The sequence below is a fragment of the Vigna angularis genome, chromosome 4 (genome assembly GCF_016808095.1).
Source record: "Vigna angularis cultivar LongXiaoDou No.4 chromosome 4, ASM1680809v1, whole genome shotgun sequence".
Taxonomy (NCBI): domain Eukaryota; kingdom Viridiplantae; phylum Streptophyta; class Magnoliopsida; order Fabales; family Fabaceae; genus Vigna; species Vigna angularis.
The window spans coordinates 10,396,123-10,414,600 of NC_068973.1; the positions used below are offsets into that span (position 1 = coordinate 10,396,123).

The 18,478-nt window shown below is 35.1% G+C and overlaps 1 protein-coding gene across 2 annotated transcripts; it reads left to right on the forward strand.

The window, feature by feature from the left end:
* The first annotated feature begins 8,131 nt into the window (after nt 1-8,131).
* On the forward strand, nt 8,132-16,837 carry LOC108331961 (DDT domain-containing protein DDR4). Of its 2 annotated transcripts, XM_017567000.2 has the most exons (12): nt 8,132-8,883; nt 8,995-9,105; nt 11,096-11,182; nt 11,272-11,309; nt 11,382-11,463; nt 12,097-12,203; nt 12,325-12,490; nt 13,758-13,850; nt 14,183-14,306; nt 15,167-15,209; nt 15,373-15,573; nt 15,658-16,837. In XM_017567000.2, exons 1-12 carry the CDS (start codon nt 8,509-8,511, stop codon nt 16,439-16,441), a joined length of 2,211 nt encoding a protein of 736 aa, XP_017422489.1. In that variant the 5' UTR covers nt 8,132-8,508; the 3' UTR covers nt 16,442-16,837. The 2 variants fall into 2 exon arrangements, with proteins under 2 accessions (XP_017422489.1, XP_052732306.1); XM_052876346.1 differs by lacking the exons at nt 8,132-8,883; nt 8,995-9,105 and adding an exon at nt 9,453-9,476 and having other exon boundaries at nt 15,658-16,799.
* The last annotated feature ends 1,641 nt before the right edge of the window (nt 16,838-18,478 follow it).

The following is an 18,478-nucleotide window of genomic DNA, read 5'->3' on the forward strand; positions in this document are numbered from 1 at the left end:
GCTACTGATCGAGTTAGGGAATGCTTTCTTCCACTTTTCTAATTTATTTTTACCAACCAAATAATATAAAGATTCAATTGTCATTCTAATTATGCTATTTTTATATATGATTGCTTGAACTTAGTTTTTCAACTTTTAGAATAAGGTAAGTTTGTTCCATCCATTTGTATGATTTAGAAAAGGGAACGTTCATATACTCATAGACTCATTTTACACATAATCTGTGTTTGGATTGCGACGCCAAGTGTTAGACCGAAAGATTGCTATGAAAAGCGCCGTAACAAAAAAATAGGAAATAATTTATTGAAAAACATGAAAAGTGAGGATTATTTTACGCGTTAAACTTTGTACCAATGAGAGATTTGATTAACTTTACATCTAATTAATTATGCTTTAAAGATTATTGATTATATGTAAACGTAAAAGCTATTATTAGTGTAATATTCTAATTTTCATAGTATTTCATTAGGAAAACGCTTCTTTAACAACGTTTTTTGGACACAGTTTTGACAACACCACGTGGCGGTTGTCCATTGGCTGATGTTTAAAAACATAAATTAGTATGCAATTGATCAAGTAAGGGTATTATGGGAAGAAAAAAATACAAAATTTCATTTTGCGCTTTCGCTCCTTCTTTCATTTACATTTCGCAGTTTCGCTTTTGCCTAACCTTTCGCATTCCCTCATCTCTCTCAGTTCTCTTATCTTTCTGGTGTTCAAAGACTAACATTCTCGCTAAACCCTAAAGACTCACCTTCTCGTTGTCTTGTACGTCCGTCTTCTGCAGCATTGACGTTTTCTTCTTTCGCGCGAAGCGTAACCATCTTCTCCAGCTTTGACGTTTTCTTCTTTCGCGAACCCTAACCATTTTCTCGACCCTTGTTGTTTTGTTGATGTTATAACTGCAAGTCCAATGGCAACTCAATGGCAACCCTCTTCTTCGTCTCCCTCCATCATTTTCACTTTGTCTAGAGCATTGTTTTCACTCTCACGAGTCTTCCTCTCGATCGAAAGAAATTTTTCACTCGAGTTGGAACTTGTACATGTTTTTTAAATACAAAAGATCATGATTATAAATGTTGGGTAATATGTATTGATAATATATTATATGAATAAAATTTCAATTTTGATCTAGTACCATACGTTCTCTACTAGTCTTGTTCGACTATATATATTGAAACTTTTATTTGGTTATGGGTGTTTGGTACAAAAATTGATTCTGTAAGCGACCTTGATAGGCCTGAGTGTTGTGCCTAAAAAAAGATCCAATTCAATTGAGTGTTGGTGCCTAAAAAAAGAATCACATCACACAGATGCCTAAAAAAAGATCAAATTCAATTACGTAAAATGTTTTTGGCTACTTATGTGCTCACAGCTAGCTCCTACAGCACAAGTTTTTGTACAAAACCATATTTTTGTTCGTGTAATCGTTTACAGGGTCCTTGTAATCGATTACAATGCCCAAAAAGGCCTACACTTGATTACCAAGGCATAATTTGAAAGGTCTTTGAGTCTAGATTCCAACAAAACAAGAATCAACTCATTTGGAGTTCGGTGGAGAAAGTTATGAGGAAAACAACCAACAAAGGTTAGAGTTGGCAGTAATATATAAAGCGTTAACTTTAAGAAATAAATTGTATATATCCAAAAATTACAAATTAGTAGTCATTGGAAAACTTTTTGAGTCTAGTTTCTAATAAAATAAGAATCACATCATTTGGAGGTCGGTGGGAAAAGTTATCATTAAAATAGCCAGCAAATATCAAAGTTGACAGAATGTTAACTTGGTCATGACACCAACATTGGGTCTTTCCTCCACCAAAGACTGCCCAAAATCCAATTTTCAGGCTCTACTCACACTTACACATTAAAAAGAACTCTCATTCATTCAAGAAATATGAAAAAATAACGTGAATTTTTTTGGCTACTTATGTGCTCACAGCTGGCTCCTGCAGCACAAGTTTTTGTACAAAATCATATTTTTGTTCGTGTAATCGTTTACAAGGTCCTTGTAATCAATTACAATGACAAAAAAGGCCTACACTTGATTACCAAGGCATAATTTGAAAGCTCTTTGAGTCTAGATTTGAGCAAAACAAGAATCAACTCATTTGGAGTTCGCGGGAGAAAGTTATGAGCAAAACAACCAACAAAGGTCAGAGTTGGCAGGAATATATAAAGCGTTAACTTTAAGGAATAAACTGTACCTACTCAGATGTCCAAAAATTACAAATTAGTAGTCATTGGAAAGCCTTTTGAGTCTAGTTTCTAATAAAAAAAGAATCACATCGAGGTCGGTGGGAAAAGTTATCATTAAAATAGCCAGCAAAGGCAAACTTGACAGCATGTTAACTTGGTCATGACACCTAACATTGGGTCTTTCCTCCACCAAAGACTGCCCAAAACCCAGTTTTCAGGCTCTACTCACACTTAAACATTAAAAAGAACTCTCATCCATTCAAGAAATATGAAAAAATAACGTAAATTTTTTTTGGCTACTTATATGCTCAAAGTTGGCTCCTGCAGTACAAGTTTTTGTTCAAAATCATATTTTTGTTCGTTTAATCGTTTACAGGGTCCTTGTAATCGATTCCAATGCCCAAAAAGGCCTACACTTGATTACCAAGGCGTAATTTGAAAGGCCTTTGAGTCTAGATTCCAACAAAACAAAGAATCAACTCATTTGGAGTTTGCTGGAGAAAGTTATGAGCAAAACAACCAGCAAAGGTCAGAGTTGACAGGAATATATAAAGCGTTAACCTTAAGAAATAAACTGTACCTACTTAGATGTCCAAAAATTAAAAATTAGTAGTCATTGGAAAGTTTTTTGAGTCTAGTTTCTAATAAAAAAAGAATCACTTCATTTGGAGGTCGGTGGGAAAAGTTATCATTAAAATAGCGAGCAAAGGTCAAAGTTAACATCATGTTAACTTGGTCATGACACCAACATTGGGTCTGTCCTCCACCAAGGACTGCCGAAAACCCAGTTTTTAGGCTTTACTCACACTTAAACATTAAAAAGAACTCTCATACATTCAAGAAATAAGAAAAAATCACGTAAAATGTCTTTGGCTACTTATGTGCCCACAGTTGACTCCTGCAGTTCACCTACCTTGCTTCAAAAACATATATGGGCTTTGACCTTTGCTGACTATTTTAATTATAACTTTTCCCACAGACCTCCAAATGATGTGGTTCTTTTTTTATTAGAAAATAGACTCAAAAAGCTTTCAAATGACTACAAATTTGTAATTTTAATTCCCTAAAGTTAAAGTTTTATATATTCTTACCACCTTTGACCTTTGTTGGTTGTTTTGCTTTTAACTTTCTCCACCAAACTCTAAATGAGTTGATTCTTTTTTCATTACAAAATAGACTCAAAAATCTTTCCAATGACTACTAATTTGTAATTTTCCCATCTAAACTAAGAAACATGAAACAATAACTTGAAAGTAAACTCATTAAAGAAGCTTACAAAAACGTTGTTTTTGGGAAATTAACCACATCTAGTACAGTGGTCTAAAAATTATGTGTTGATAGTCATTTGAAAGCTCTTTGAGTCTAGATTCGAACAAAACAAGAATCAACTCATTTGAAGTTTTGTGAAGAAAGTTATGAGCAAAACAATCAGCAAAGGTGAGAGTTGGCAGGAATGTGTAAAATGTTAACTTTAAGGAATTAACCGCACCTACTCAGATGTCCAAAAATCACAAATAAGTAGTCATTGGAAAGATTTTTGAGTCTATTTTATAATAAAAAAAAGAATCACATCTTTTGGAGGTCTGTGGAAAAAATTATGATTAAAATAGTGAGCAAAGGTCAAAGTTGACAGCATGTTATCTTACTCAAATTGCCTTTGGTTACTTATGTGCCCACAGTTGGCTCTTGCAGCACAAATTTTTGTACAAAACCGAATTTTTGTTCGTGCAATCGTTTACAAGGCCCTTGTAATTGATTACAAGACACAAAATGGCCTACACTTGTTTCAGGACTTGAACCAACTTGGCTTTGACACCAACATTAGGTCTTTCCTTCACCATGGACGGCCCAAACCTCAGTTTTCTTCCTCTAGTCACATTTAAACACTAAAAACAACTCTCATCCACTGAAGAATTATGAAAAAATAACGTAAAATGTCTTTGGCTACATGTGTGGCCACAATTGACTCTTGCAGCACAAGTTTTTGTACAAAACCACAATTTTGTTCGTGTAATTGTTTACAGGCTCATTGTAATCGATTACAAGAGGCAAAATAGGCAACACATTCCATAGATGCAATGAAAATTGGTGATATCATTATTCATGGATGGTAGTCAATTGCATTGGCCACTTTGTTTATTCACATTCCAAACAACAACACATATGACAATTAAAATAACAAAGAGATTAAAACTTCAATTAACATTAACAATAACCAAACTGAATAAAGTTTCATCTTTTATTTCATTAAAAAAATTGGGTACAATAAACTTATTTGTTCATCTATGTACAATTTTGTATTCCTTTCTATAACAATTCAATGCAAAAATCACTCATGTTTTGCTATATTTCCTTTGTATGGGGTTCTAAGCGCCTTGTTCTTGTAAGGCTTTCACGATCCGATCCTCACAAACCTCTACACACTGGGTTGGTTGTAGTACATGCCTCTCGGGCTTACAAAGGTCGTGTTCATGTCGGATTCTTCACGAGGCGTACTTTGTACATTTCTCCTTTTATTCTTCTCTTCAAAGCACAAACATACTTTGTTGAAAAAGAATGACGAACTGCATCAAAGAGACCAAAATAAGAAAAGGCCAAATCCCAAAAACGAAAAGAAAAGAAAATTAAACACAACAACGAAAACCCAATGCCAAACCCAATACACAATGAAGAAAATGGATAAACCCATTTTACCATGCTCGAACCACCATGGTCAACGGAGAATGCCATTGTGCACAATGAGGAATATGAGAGCGAACGAAATGGAGGACTAAAATGAGGAGAACGAACTTTGGGTTCGTCCCACGCAAATGAGGAGCCAAAGGAAATGAGGAGCCACGAGAGAACGACGAAGAGGAGGCAAAGTTAAAGAATGCCAAGGGTTTTGCTTAACACCGAGAAAGAGGAGAATAAGAAAATGGAATGGTGAACCAAAACGCAGAAACACAATTTGGAGAGATAAAGAAATAAGGGTATTTTTGGAAGCATGAAAAAGTTAACCCTCAACCCATTTCGACATCATATTTTTATTAAAAAATAATAATTGAAACTGGTCAATCAAATGCTGATACATGGCGTTGTCAAAAGTGTTAAAACTTTGTTGTCAAAATATCGGGACCCAATTTTCCCAATACAACATCGTATATTTATTGGGAAAGTCATCATACACTTTTCCTTTTTTTTCGAACCCTAATTTTTTTAATGCAAGTATACACCTAGTATACTAATTCTAGTGTTGTTTAGCAGTTAAAATCCTAAGGAGTTTATTTAGATCCTCTCTTTGTGGATGAACATTATATCATCATATTTGTTCATGAATATGAAGTATTCTTTGAGGAAGACCCTCGATAGCGTATTACAATGACATGTTGCTGCATGGAGACAATGGAAATGTGCAAACAAGGTGTTACTATACAAAGATCTACGGGAGTTCAGTTTGAGAGAGGCAAAACCAGAGTGTCAAGCTCGAACGCAGTATTTACGGCTTACCTTGATGGTCAGTGCAGGAGCGAACGCGGTAAAGCACCTCGATGACCTATGCAACCACGACAAGGTCCCTCGATTGGACAAGTAGGAAATTTCGACGAACAATAAGACGCCTCGACGCCTCGCTTAGCTCACAAATTCCTCGACGCCTTGACACCTCGCTCAGTCCAAGCAGGAGAAGACCAACATGAAGCCAAACTGAGGAGCTCCATGAACAATAAGTCGCCTTATTTGAAGATTGTGATGCGGAGAAGGGGTTTGGAGGAAAATGATTGTGGTGTAGGGAAATGAAGGAGAAGGAGGGAATTAGGGTTTAGAGGAAAATTAGATTAGATGCAGAAGGAATGAAAGCAGGGATGAGAAGTAACTACGATTTGAAGAAATATTTAAGGATTACCGTCGGTTTCATTAAATAACCATAGGAAAATTATTTTTTAAAAAAATACTTTAGGAGTGGATTTTGTTATAAACGGTTGGAAAATTAAAAAAAAACATTATAATTTTAGTCATAAACCGCCAACAATTATTCGAGGTTTCTAAAACCGTCGAAAAATAACTTGTCATAAAATATATTATTTTTGTAATATATATATACACATATGTTTAATTTTAAATTTTTATTTATATTTTCAAATTTATAACATTGGTGTTAAAATTAATATCAATGATGAGTTTTTCTAAGTTCAGTCCTAGATTATGCTCATGATATACATATATATGTTTAATTTTAAATTTTTATTTGTATTTTCAAATTTATGACATGTATTGGTGTTAAAACTCATATCAATGATGAATTTTTCTAAGTTCAATCCTAGATTATGCTCATGGAGCTAATGTCCACTCTTGTCACTCTTCTATATATATATATAACCCATTAAATATTAAGTGTCGAAACTATGATACCATTGACCGAGAAATTAATGGATTGTTTTGATATTTAATTTAGGGAAAAATATTAACGCAACATTCCATACAGACGAAAAAGTGAGTATAAGTCATATAGTTAATCACTAGAAATTATCTGATAAGTCACATATAAAACTTATTTTTATCCAATATAAAAAAAAGACCTAGATGAATTAATCATAAACTCATAATGATTCATTCACATGTTTATATTAACATAATTATAGTAGAAGTTATAAAATTTGATCAAGTTTCTCCATAATTACTTAGATTAATTTATCTAAAGGTTAAGATAATATGTTTAAAAGAGATGATTGATATGTTCTATCTAATAACAAGATATTGTAAGAAAATGATAGGATTCTTAGGCCAATACAATGTTAGTGTTTTATCTTAATGTGATTTATTTCATATTATAATGTTATATCAGTTGAACACATATAAGTATCCTTGTACCAACTAATATTCGTAAAAAATAACTTTATTTTGACTTTATGTATGATCCACTACTTATAAATATATTTTAATGAAAAAACATCTTTCAATTCCATCTAAAATGTTTCTTCCATCAATACTTTTAATATTGGAGGAATGAGAAACATTTCAATTTTGAGCGAAAATGTTTTAGATTGAAGTAATTTAATATATATATATATATATATATATATATATATATATATATATATATATATATATATATATATTAGGTTATACGAATAGTCAAAAGATAAAAGGCAATCACTCCAAAACTTAAATAAACTGAGTAATAAAATATGTACTGTAAAACCTTTAGTATCTATATATGTTATAAAACTTAATTACAAAAGAACGATAAATATGATATTTAAACAAAAACATAACTCAAAAAAAATGTGATTTTTCTAGATTAGTAAATATTTTAAAACCCATGATAAAGTAACTTATAAGAATACATGGATTTTTTATTTATCCCATTTTTACTTTATTTTTTATCTTTTTAAATTTTCGTTATATTACTTACCACATCTATATCTTTCTATTTCATTTTTTTCTACGAAATTCACCCAATTTGAAGATATAATCCATGTGATAGGTGAAAAGATGTTAAGATCTTCAGATTTAAGTGTCAGACATTGTATCAATCCATAATAATGAAAACTGATTGCCAATAGTATAAAAATAAATATTATCGTGTTTTTTCTTCTCATTCTTTTTGGCTAATTAATTTTGTTTTTCACATATATCTGCAAATATATCAGCAAAAACTTTGCAAATGCAACCTTTTAACCAAATTCCTCCATTGAAAATTCATCTCTGGAGGATACTAGCTGCACAAATCGTACATGGAGCTGGCAAGGAAAACAAGTGACAACACAAAACCTGTTTTCCTTTCTGTTTAATATTTATAAATAAATTATTAGTTATATCAAATTTTTAAAAGACAGTAACGAAAATTTAAATTAAAATTAACATCAGAAACAGAACATTGCAACCGTACAATTTAAAAAAATAATAATTATGAAACATAAGTATAAGTAAAAGATAAATAAAAATGAAAGCTGCAAAGTGAAAACCCAAATTCCTGGCACTGTGTTTGTGTTTCTGACCCTTACAAATCTATCTCTCTGTGCTGCCTTGAGTTACCTATATTTGCAGAACCACATAGGTACATAGGTACATGCACCTTTGAATTTGAGGGTTTGTGTCCCTCTCTTTGGTCCCTTTAAAAAAAAAACACTGCTCCAATTTTTTTTTTTCAAACATTCATTGTTTCTCTCTCTAAAAAAAAAAAAGAAAGTACCCTTCTTCGGTTCTCTCTCTACAACCCCTCGTTCTTCACTTTGATTTTCCGTCTTCAATGCTAACCCAACCATGATCCTCTACACGTAATCCCACCATACCTAACCTAAAACCCTTTTGATCTCTCTCTCTCACACCATGTCCCAAGGATCTCCCCTGCAAGACAACAAAGAACCCTCGCCGGAACCCGATTCGCACAAGGAGGCAGCAACCACCAACACCGCCGCTACTGCCGCCGCCGATGCTGCTCCCCCCGCACCCACCAGGAACCGCCCCTCTCGCGCCTGTACCATTCGCACGGCTGCACGCCTCTATTCGGCGTCGCAGCCGGCCAGGCCCAAGGCTGCAAAGAGGGAGCCTCGCCGCGAGGAGTCGCCCCAGCCGCCGTCGCCGCAGCCGCAGCAATGCGGCAAGATCGTGACGCCGCTGGTGGAACCGCCCCCGCCTGCACAGTTGCCGCGTTACAACCTCCGGTCTATGTGGGAATTGGCTTCAATACTCAATTTTTTAAATGTGAGCTTCGAGACTGTGATTTTTTTTTTTGCTTTTCATTGGGTTTGTTGTGCATTCTTTGTATTAAGTTTTTTTTTTCTTTTTTTTTTGTGGTTGTTGTTGCTGCTGCAGCTTTTTAGGCATCTTTTGAATATTTCAGTAGAATTCTCGGCTGAAGAGTTTGAGACGGCTTTGCTCACTCCCAATGACACATTGAGTGATATACATATGCCTTTGCTAAAGGTTGGTGCTTTTTTATTTTTTTTCTTCCTTTGGTTTATTCTTGTGTTCGTACTGCATTTCTTTTTTCTTCTGTGAAGTTCTAGACTATGTCGGTTGTGTTAGTTTTGTGCTTGTTATTATTGTTAGGAGTTTGTAGGATGTTGTTTTGGTGTGTTTTTTTTCTTAATTTGAGTAATATTGCGGTGGTTTTGATTATGATTGTATGCCTTAAATATGAAGTTGTATTTTCGTGATAATGTCTAGTGCCCGTTACCCGGGAGCGAGGGAAATTAATAGCTGTAAAGTGGAGTTCTTATTAGTGTAGGGTATCTGGAGGTTGCTGTTGCTGAAACAGAGAAGAGTGTTTTGGGATTATAATTCAAATGGCAAAGGTCAGAACTTGTTTCAAAATTTTCTAAGAGTTTGAGTTGAATATCCAAATGATAAGCTTCAGTATTAGCCACTACTTGACTGTTCGAATGACTCTTTATTCAATGCGGTGGTTGAAACTCTTTTAAATGTGGGAATTGTGGAAGGAGCCAAAAACTGAACACCAACGAATATAGCGTTTGTAAGTGCATTGCCTGTCTGATGGATTCATGGCCATAATATGTTTGACCTATATGATGCTGGGAGATGGACATGATTATTTGCAACTGAGTTGAGTTTGGCAGGAATTGGTTGGTGCAAAGCAAGTAATTGATTTGAGGCCTTTGTTGCATGTTGGGAAACCCTTTCTTGAGTGTTAAACTGGGGACTTTTGCTGATTGTTTGTGCTCTCTGCCCTGATATTGGCCCAATTTGCTTTTGAAGGATAGTGTTTAAGTGTGCTGCTATTAAGTTTAGTTTACTTATTTCTTTTGTTTCTAAGTGTAAACTACTATGCTGCATCAAATGGTTACAACTTCCAAATGTACCTTTGGATTTTTTTTCACTGGGCTTCATCCTTGTTGGTCTTATTTCTGATTTTCTGAGTTCAAATCAATATGTCAAAGATAATCATGATCATTCTTGCAAGAGGTGGATGTATACATTACTGGACATTTTATATAGGCGGGCATCACTACAGAAATTACTATAGAAAAGGCCTACTCTGAAGAATTCTCAGAACTTCTGAGACGAGTTTTTGTTATACCTAATTCTTATTGCAAAGTGTTTATACTTGAACTATAGCTTCCCTGCAGATTTAAATAATGTGGGAAATTATTCAGTTAATTGTTTGAGGGTTTAGATCTTTTAGATCTGTATTGAAACTCCCATTCTGCGATGAGAAAGTGTTGTTATAGACATGGTGCATGCTATACTCATCCATGATGTAATGAGTTTGTGGATGGAAATGAATTGATTAAAACAGTGTGCTTGGACTGTTTTGAAATTTAGTTTTTGGGTTGAGTAGATAACGACATAAATCTGTGCAAGTCTGACTTGTATGTTAGGTACTTAGGTTTTGAGTGATAAAGAGATAGTGGGGACTGGGGAGAATGAAAGCTTAGACTGTTTGATGTTATTGGTCACACACTTCCATATCTTGCAGAGGTAGTTGAAGTTTTGTACTTTAAGCTGCTGTAGTGCAACGAATGCTGTCACAAGTTCAATGCCATTATCTCCTTACTTCCATTTGTCCTTCATCTATTGAATCTATTGAATTTTGTCTTTAGTTCCATTTGTCCTTCATCTATTGAAGTGGTTAATCAAAACAGTGGTGATACTTGAACTCATTTAAGTTTTTAAAATTAGATTAGATATTATAATAAATAGCATTAATCTTGCTTAATCTCTTTTGTTGGTGGATAGATAGATATTGTTAAACGAGTGACAAAGTCAAGGGTTTTAATTCTAGTTGTCTTGCAGTTTAAGAGCTTGTGAGAGTTGTTTGCCATTGTCTTTTATAGGGCACTGATCCCTCTCAAAATCTATTCCTCTGCAAGATCAATACTCTCTTCTTTGTACAATGTCACAAGCTGTCAAAATTGCCGCTAGTCTGATAACATTAATTGTATCTTTTTTATAGGCAATTCCTCCCATTACACGAATGGCACTCTCACGTGATACTTGGATAACCGTATTATGCAGAAAATTAAGAGATTGGTGGCACTGGGTAATAAGACTATTTTTTCAGCAAGCTGAAAATTCTATATAACATTTTGTAGTTTCCAGAGCTAATATGAATAGGGAATTCAAATGCAGGTTGCGGATGGGGATCTTCCTATTGTTGCTTCACACGGGTAAGTTAATCTTGCAATATCTAAAATCCACTTTATATGTTTACCGAGTCTCATGTTATGTTGACGTGACAGAGCGGAGATTGAAGTATATAAATCACTTGATCCAGGGGTTCGTGTGGTCATCTTAAAAGCATTATGTGACATTCGTGTTGAGGTACCCTTGCCCAGTTAATGTCTATGTATATATCTATATTTCTTATATACTTTTCCTTGAATGGGTGAAAGTTAGTATGGAAGAATGAGGCCACTTTCCTTTATTTTAGGTTGGATCTCTGAAAACTATGCGATTCATGTTTAGAACTGAATTAACTTATACTATCATATATGCATGTGATTTATCTGTCATTCACTATTTTTGTTTGCCTCGTTTTGTGTTCAAGTTGCAACCACCTATTCTAGGTTTAGTTTATCTATTTCTTATATTGAGTGGTTCTTTGGGCTTGTCTATTAACAAGGGTGTGATAATTTTCCTCAATAGTTTCTTTTAATAAAATTCACACAGATTCCTCGAGATGCATGACCATGCACTATTTTAGTTGGCCAATGGCTATTGTGTCTAACTAGGACACCCTATTATGCAATAACTTTCTTTGGGGTTCTGTTATTTTACCGGGGGAAGGGGGGGAGGTAGTGGTTGGAGCAGTGCAAAAGGTATTTAACTCCCAAGATCAAAACTTGCCAAGTGCACAGATTGAGGGGCAAATCATTTATAGCCTGACTCACAAATCTTACTTTTGATCATCCCTCTTGATAGTGTACATGATTAAACTTGACTTGTATTTTGCAGCAAGAAGATATCAGGAGTTACATTGACAGCTCAATCAAGCATGGCATTCCACTTTCAACATTTCGCAAGGAGCGTATTGGTGGTGATTCGCATGGAGTTTCTTATTGGTAATATTCATGTGCTTTGACTTCAATCTGTTCGAAGTTTGAAGTGCCATACTGGAAAGTTAATGCACATTTATCTCTGTTTTTTTTTTCTTTTTATTTACATGGCATTTGATTAGTGCAGGTATGAAGATGACCAAAATATTGGTCAGAGGTTGTATCGGGAGATAAGGAAAACTGAAGTGGTTCAAATGAAGAAAGGGAAACCAAGAGGTTCCCAGGTTTTTTCTAATACAACCTACCAGTGGGAAACAGTTGCTACCAATTTTGATGAATTTCTGGATGTTTCTGTAAGTTATTCAAACTCATCTATCTATGCTTAGTGGGCATGTTTTAACGAGTGTTCAGTGTTTTTCTGGGAATTGGGACTTTTGAGTTATAGGTTTTGAACTAGATAATGGATCACTTAATATATTAATCAGTAAATTAATGTGATGTATATATGGAGTCACAAATTGATACTAATTTTATTTTGATTTAGAAACCCTAACTAAAGTTCCAAGTGAACTTATCAAATAGGAAACTGTTATTTTGTAGAAAATTCAAAGTTAATTATAGTCCTTGAATGAAACCATTAGATTCACCAATTGTTGATAAACCTAATAACTGTAAAGGAAAAAATCCACAGCGAAAGGGGTAGTAGGAAATCAGAGTGGACATGATATCCAGGAAAAATTGGCACTATTGAACAGTGAGTCCACTGGGATGACATGGATTCAAATTAGGCTCTAAATACCATGTAGAGAGAAATGGTATATATTTATCTTGTGATAGGATTGTGTGTAGTGGAACATATATACATGTCATACATAGCATTACATAGGGATGGGCCAAGCCCATATACACAATATATCTAACAATAACAAAATCAGAACATTGATTGTTACAATTCTACTATACATTACAACATTATTATACTTTTCAAATTTCATTCCTTGCCATTTCATATGACTACTACTAAAAAAGAACAATCTTTTCCGAAATATCAATAAGTGCTAGAAGGCAATCTCAGCCATAATATGCATGAAGAAAATATAATGCAACTAAGAACTTAAAGTGGTCAGAGGGTGCCTTATGCCACCATAAGTGTTAAGTGCCTTCTATTTATAATAAAAAGTAGTTGTTGGCCAGAATGAGGCCTTCATCAGTGTTGGAACCAGGGAGATCAAATTAGCTGCAGCAATTATCTAATGCAATCAGTTGTTTTCTCAATTGTCTTGTTCAAAATCCATTGATCCTTTGACTAATATCATTTTAAAGTTAAATTATAAACATTCTGATATAACAACTAAGCCTTTTGCCAGTAATTGGGATTGGCTACCCTACTTGAATCCTTTGGTTTACAATTCCCTCTATTGCTCTGTTTTTTTTTTTTTTGACAGACCTAAGAATGCAGATATATTTTTGTTATAGAAGATAGGATTGACCGTTAGTTTTTTTTTTTTCATTTTCAAAGGGAAATATTATAAAGTAACCTAATTCTGCCAATTTTCGTGAAGTTTGCAACTTTTTTTAGTTGGGCTTCATCTTATTTGCTTTTACCATCTGATTGCCCAGGAGAAGCTTTTCACAAGTAAAAACAGAACGGAGGTTTCTGTGGGGAAGAAGGTGAAGATAGACATGCTTCCTGAAATTGAGAAGGTTCACAAGGTACTATATCTGTGTTTGCTTACTCTACCCTATCCTCCTCTCAGTGGGTTTAGAAAATTGAAAAAATGGGCACTTTGACTTGAATTCATGTTTGCTCTTAGTTTTATCTTCATATATGGTCCTTGAAGAACCCTATTGTACTTTTAACTGGCAAAATTAATCTGGCATGGTTGAGAAGATGTAGCATTCTAGGATTTGAACTTGAATTCATTTTTGCTCTTCTTTTTATAGGATTTGAACATGAATTCATTTTTGCTCTTCTTTTTATCTTGATAAATGGTTCAAGAATCCTGTTGTACTTTTAACTGAGAAAATTGACCTGTCTTGTGCAGAGAAAGGAGAGATTGATGAAAAAACAACACAGACAAGCTCTTCTTCTTGATAATTTCTTAGGTGTTGATGGGCTTGCCCTAGGGCGTTCACTACGTGATAGGAAACCTGTTACCTACACTTTTGGTAAGAAGTTTCATCATTGTTTGCATTTTGTTTTCACAGCTGGACTTGGCCTCTTCATTTTCCTCATTTTTTTCTTTATATGGACTGCTGAGGTTTATTAGACAGCTCAATAATTTTACAGTTGGATTGTTGTGGGTATGTTAGGACCCTAGGTACCTTCTGGGTCAAGTAGCCTGAATCCGGGTTTTAAATAATGTGCTATAGCACTGCCACAGTAGCAGCAAGCGGCCATTGCCTGCTGTAGGGACTGCTGTAGTGGCCATAGCGGACAAAATAGAAGGCTGAATCTATGTGATTATTCCAAAAAATCCTTCTGAATAGAGACGTTAGCTATTTAAAACATTGTTGGCCTTGAATATTGTGAAGGATATCTATTCTATTCTTCTTAGGGAATGTATGGTTAGTAGAATTAAAAAGCTTTCCCTGCTTGGACCAAGGGGGCTGGCTGCTGGTTATTAAGTACAGGGATAATTTATTGGGACTTTCTGATATCTGACATTGGTTTTAGGATTTCCGTTGGATCTGATGAAAGTTCCATTGGATTTTTGCATAGCTACTTGGCAAGCCTTTATATTTTTCATACATCCACATCTTTTAATTAAAAAAGTAACATTATCACTAAGCTTTGTTGCAATTTTACCCTGCATTGATGATAGCGGAATCTGGACATTGATAATTTCACAGTTTCATTGTGCATCCAGGATGTAACTTTACCTCAGCTTCCTGTTTAACTTTAATTATGACAAAAATTCTCCTGAACTACATAATTTTTGGTTTGGTTGGACAAAAGTAAACTCATTTCTTGAGTGTCAGTATTTGAGGCTTTAAATTGACCTAACTTGACATTGCTGTCATTGCAGATGATTATGATCGGTCCATCAACGAGGCAATTAAGATAACCAAGTATGGATTTTGCATTGTGATCTTACATTCTTGTACCTCTATTTGGCTGTTCTAGATATGTATGTAATTTTTGTTGTTGCATATATTGAGAGAACAGGAGCCAATCATATGCATTTGTCATGCTTTGTACTCATGACATAGTCTCTTTTTCTTTCTATATCAGACGGAAGCCACCGTCCCCAGAAGCTATACCGAGAAGAGAACCAGGATCAAAACCGGAAGCTTTATCCAATGGTAAATGGAGTGGTCCTTCCCCTTCTTATGACCCTCAAGAACTAAATTTTGGCATGCTGTCTCCAAAATCACCAGACTTCGATGATATGGAGGAAGATAATCAAACTGACATACTGGACTTGGATAGAAGGTTTGTGGTTTTGATTTTATCCCTTCAAATATGTTCTGATGACTTCTATATCTTACTTCACTGATAATTTTTATTTCACATCAGCAATCGACGAAGACAGAAGCCTAAACGGTATTCAGAGAAAGAGTTTGTTGAAGCATTGTCCGATAATGAGGCTGACTATGACAGTGATGATGATATTGTGGGAGAAGCAGTGTATTCTGAAGAGTATCTTCAGAAACGCAAGCAGAGAAGGAAGGCTTCTAGTAGCTCTGGCTCTGAAGGAGACGAAGAATATAATTGGAATGAAGATAACATCGAAGATGAAGAAGAGGACGATGAAGAAGATTCCATGAGTGTCAGTGAGGAGAGTGACAAGCCCCGTAAATTCAAGCGACTGGCAGGCCGAACTAGGAGGGAAACTAAACTAAGGTCTGTGGGTGAGATTCAATCAGGTCTAAGACGCAGTAAGAGGGCAACACAAAAACGTATAAATTACCGGCAGTTAGAGATGTCTGATTCAGAAACCGAGTTCGTTAAACCTGACAAGTCTAATGCAAATGCATCAGATGATCACTCAGATCCTTCTGAGAATGGAGATTATATGATGGAAAGTGAAGATTCAGATGGCAATGACGATGAAGAACAAGAAACCAAAGATGTGGAGCCTGTTACTTACCCTGCAGAAGGGAACAACCAATATCCTGCTGTAGAGGAGAATGAACAAAGCAAAATCCAGCCTCCTGAAAAATCTAGTAGTCCAGGCCAGGAGGAAGTTGAAGGCACCACAAAGCGACGATTCCTTGATTTGAATGAGCTTGCCCCTAGCTCAGGTTTTGATGATGCTCCAAATACAACAAGCAAAGATGAAGGCAATGAAGATTTGTGAAGGTACCTCTTTCTTGAAAGCAATGATGGTAGTTTGCTATCAAGGAAACCAAGTGACATGTATGATAATAGAACTATAAATTTTGTTATGTGCCTCAAAGGGAAGTTAAGGGTAGATCTCTTCCTGTGGCAACCTAAGCAGCCCTTGGTGCATGATTTTCCACCAGAAGCAGCAGCATGATACTGAGTTGTGTAGATTAGGTAGTCATTTTTTAGTATTTAGTATTTCTACATCAAAGGGTCTACGGAAGTGAATGAGAATTTGTTGGGCGTTATTTGGCCCATCCAATCCAATCGGTGTACAATAACTGTTAACAAGTACTGTAACTTTAAATAGATATATGGCTTTTGATTATCAAGCCCTGTAGTTCTATGTTTTTTTTCCTTCATGGACTTATATTGATCAGCTTCTCAGCAAATAGGGTTAACTGTTTTTCTTTCTTCATCTGATCAGATAAAATTGGTCCCACTTTTGATTTCTCTACGTAATTACTAACCTTTTTGTGCTTAATTTGTCTGTTCTTGCATCCAAAATAGAAGTTTTGATTGCTAGTTTGCCACATAATCTACTATTTTAAAAGCTGGCAATTAATTCAAACCATTAAGATTGATAGCGTGGAAAGAAGATTTTAGGACAAAATTAAGTTCATACTTTTTTATTTGAAATTTAAACTCTTTCCGTTTGAAGTTTTTAATTTTATGAAATAAAATACAGTATTCTTTGTAAACGAAAACAGGGAAAAACTGTGTAAAATTTTAAAAATATTACAGGGAGTTCTGTTCTGACTTGATTTGAGTCTAAGTTTTTGTTCTTCTATGTTTCTGTTCTTGTACCTCTTCCCATCCCTTTCCATTAGGATGGAATAAAGAATCAATAATTTTAATATTTTTTATTTTTTGAAAAATATGATCTAAAATTAATTAAATTCAAATTTATATATAATATCCCAAAAATATAGAATAAACAATATAAAAGAGTTATTACCGACATGATATGATAGAACAGTTGTAATTACTATAGTATAAAGTTTAACTTACAGTTATCCAAAAACAACTATAAATTTAAAACTTTATATACAAACTGGATAAACCAAAACTATGTACAAAGCTAGTCTAAGTTGACTACACCGCGGGATCTTCTCCATCAAGCGCCTACTCCACAGAGATGTCATTCCCTCTGCTCACACCTACCGGATGATCATAGCCAAATAATATACATAGCCACATACAAGGACAAGCACAAATAGAAGTGTAAACTAGATATAAAAGATTCATACATTAGTATAACATATACCCATACTCAATTCATGCATATAGAATAACTAAATTCAAACATCCTAAAGTCATCTCGCTTATACCCCAAAGTCATCTCGCTTAGCTACCCAGCTCGCTGAGCGAATAAAACTCCCAGTGGTACCAGACCCTAACCTCGCACTCAACGACACAACTTGCTAGGCGAATCTCCCAAACAGTGGTCCAGACCCCCAACTCACTCGCTCAGCGACCCCATTCATTGGTCGAGACCTGAGACAGTGGTCCAGGCCCTTCAAACACTCGCTCAACGACCTCATTCGCTGGTCGACTAAAACTCACAGTGCTCCCAAACCTCACCCTCTCGCTCGGCGACCCAACTCGTTGAGCAAATACTAGAACAGTGTGTTAGACTCTACCACCACTCGCTGTGCGACTCTACTCGCTCAGCGAGTCTGCATAATTTTGCAGCACTATTCAACTTATGAACCCAATTTGCATTCTACCACTTTTGTCACTATTTTGAGCAACTTAGGGACTCAAGCAAGTCCCATTTAACTTACCAAAGCTATCCTAACACCAATTGAGCACCTAATCCCAAATTCACATTTTCACTACTCCACTTCCTCAAAACTAACCTTAAAACATGACAAAGTGTCTCTACTATTAAACAACCAACCTTATTATAGATTTCACACATTTCATGCATTCAATTACAACCAAAACATCATTCTACACAATTTATCATCACAGTTCATCATTTCATACTCAAAACAATCAAATTGCA

What these genes read in the sequence shown, in the direction of transcription:
- LOC108331961 (XM_017567000.2), top strand. Translation starts at nt 8,509, where the DNA reads ATGTCCCAAGGATCTCCCCTGCAAGACAACAAAGAACCCTCGCCGGAA. An exon ending in TACATATGCCTTTGCTAAAG is followed by an intron (nt 9,106 to 11,095) that starts GTTGGTGCTTTT and finishes TCTTTTTTATAG; the next exon opens with GCAATTCCTCCCATTACACG. An exon ending in ATACTGGACTTGGATAGAAG is followed by an intron (nt 15,574 to 15,657) that starts GTTTGTGGTTTT and finishes ATTTCACATCAG; the next exon opens with CAATCGACGAAGACAGAAGC.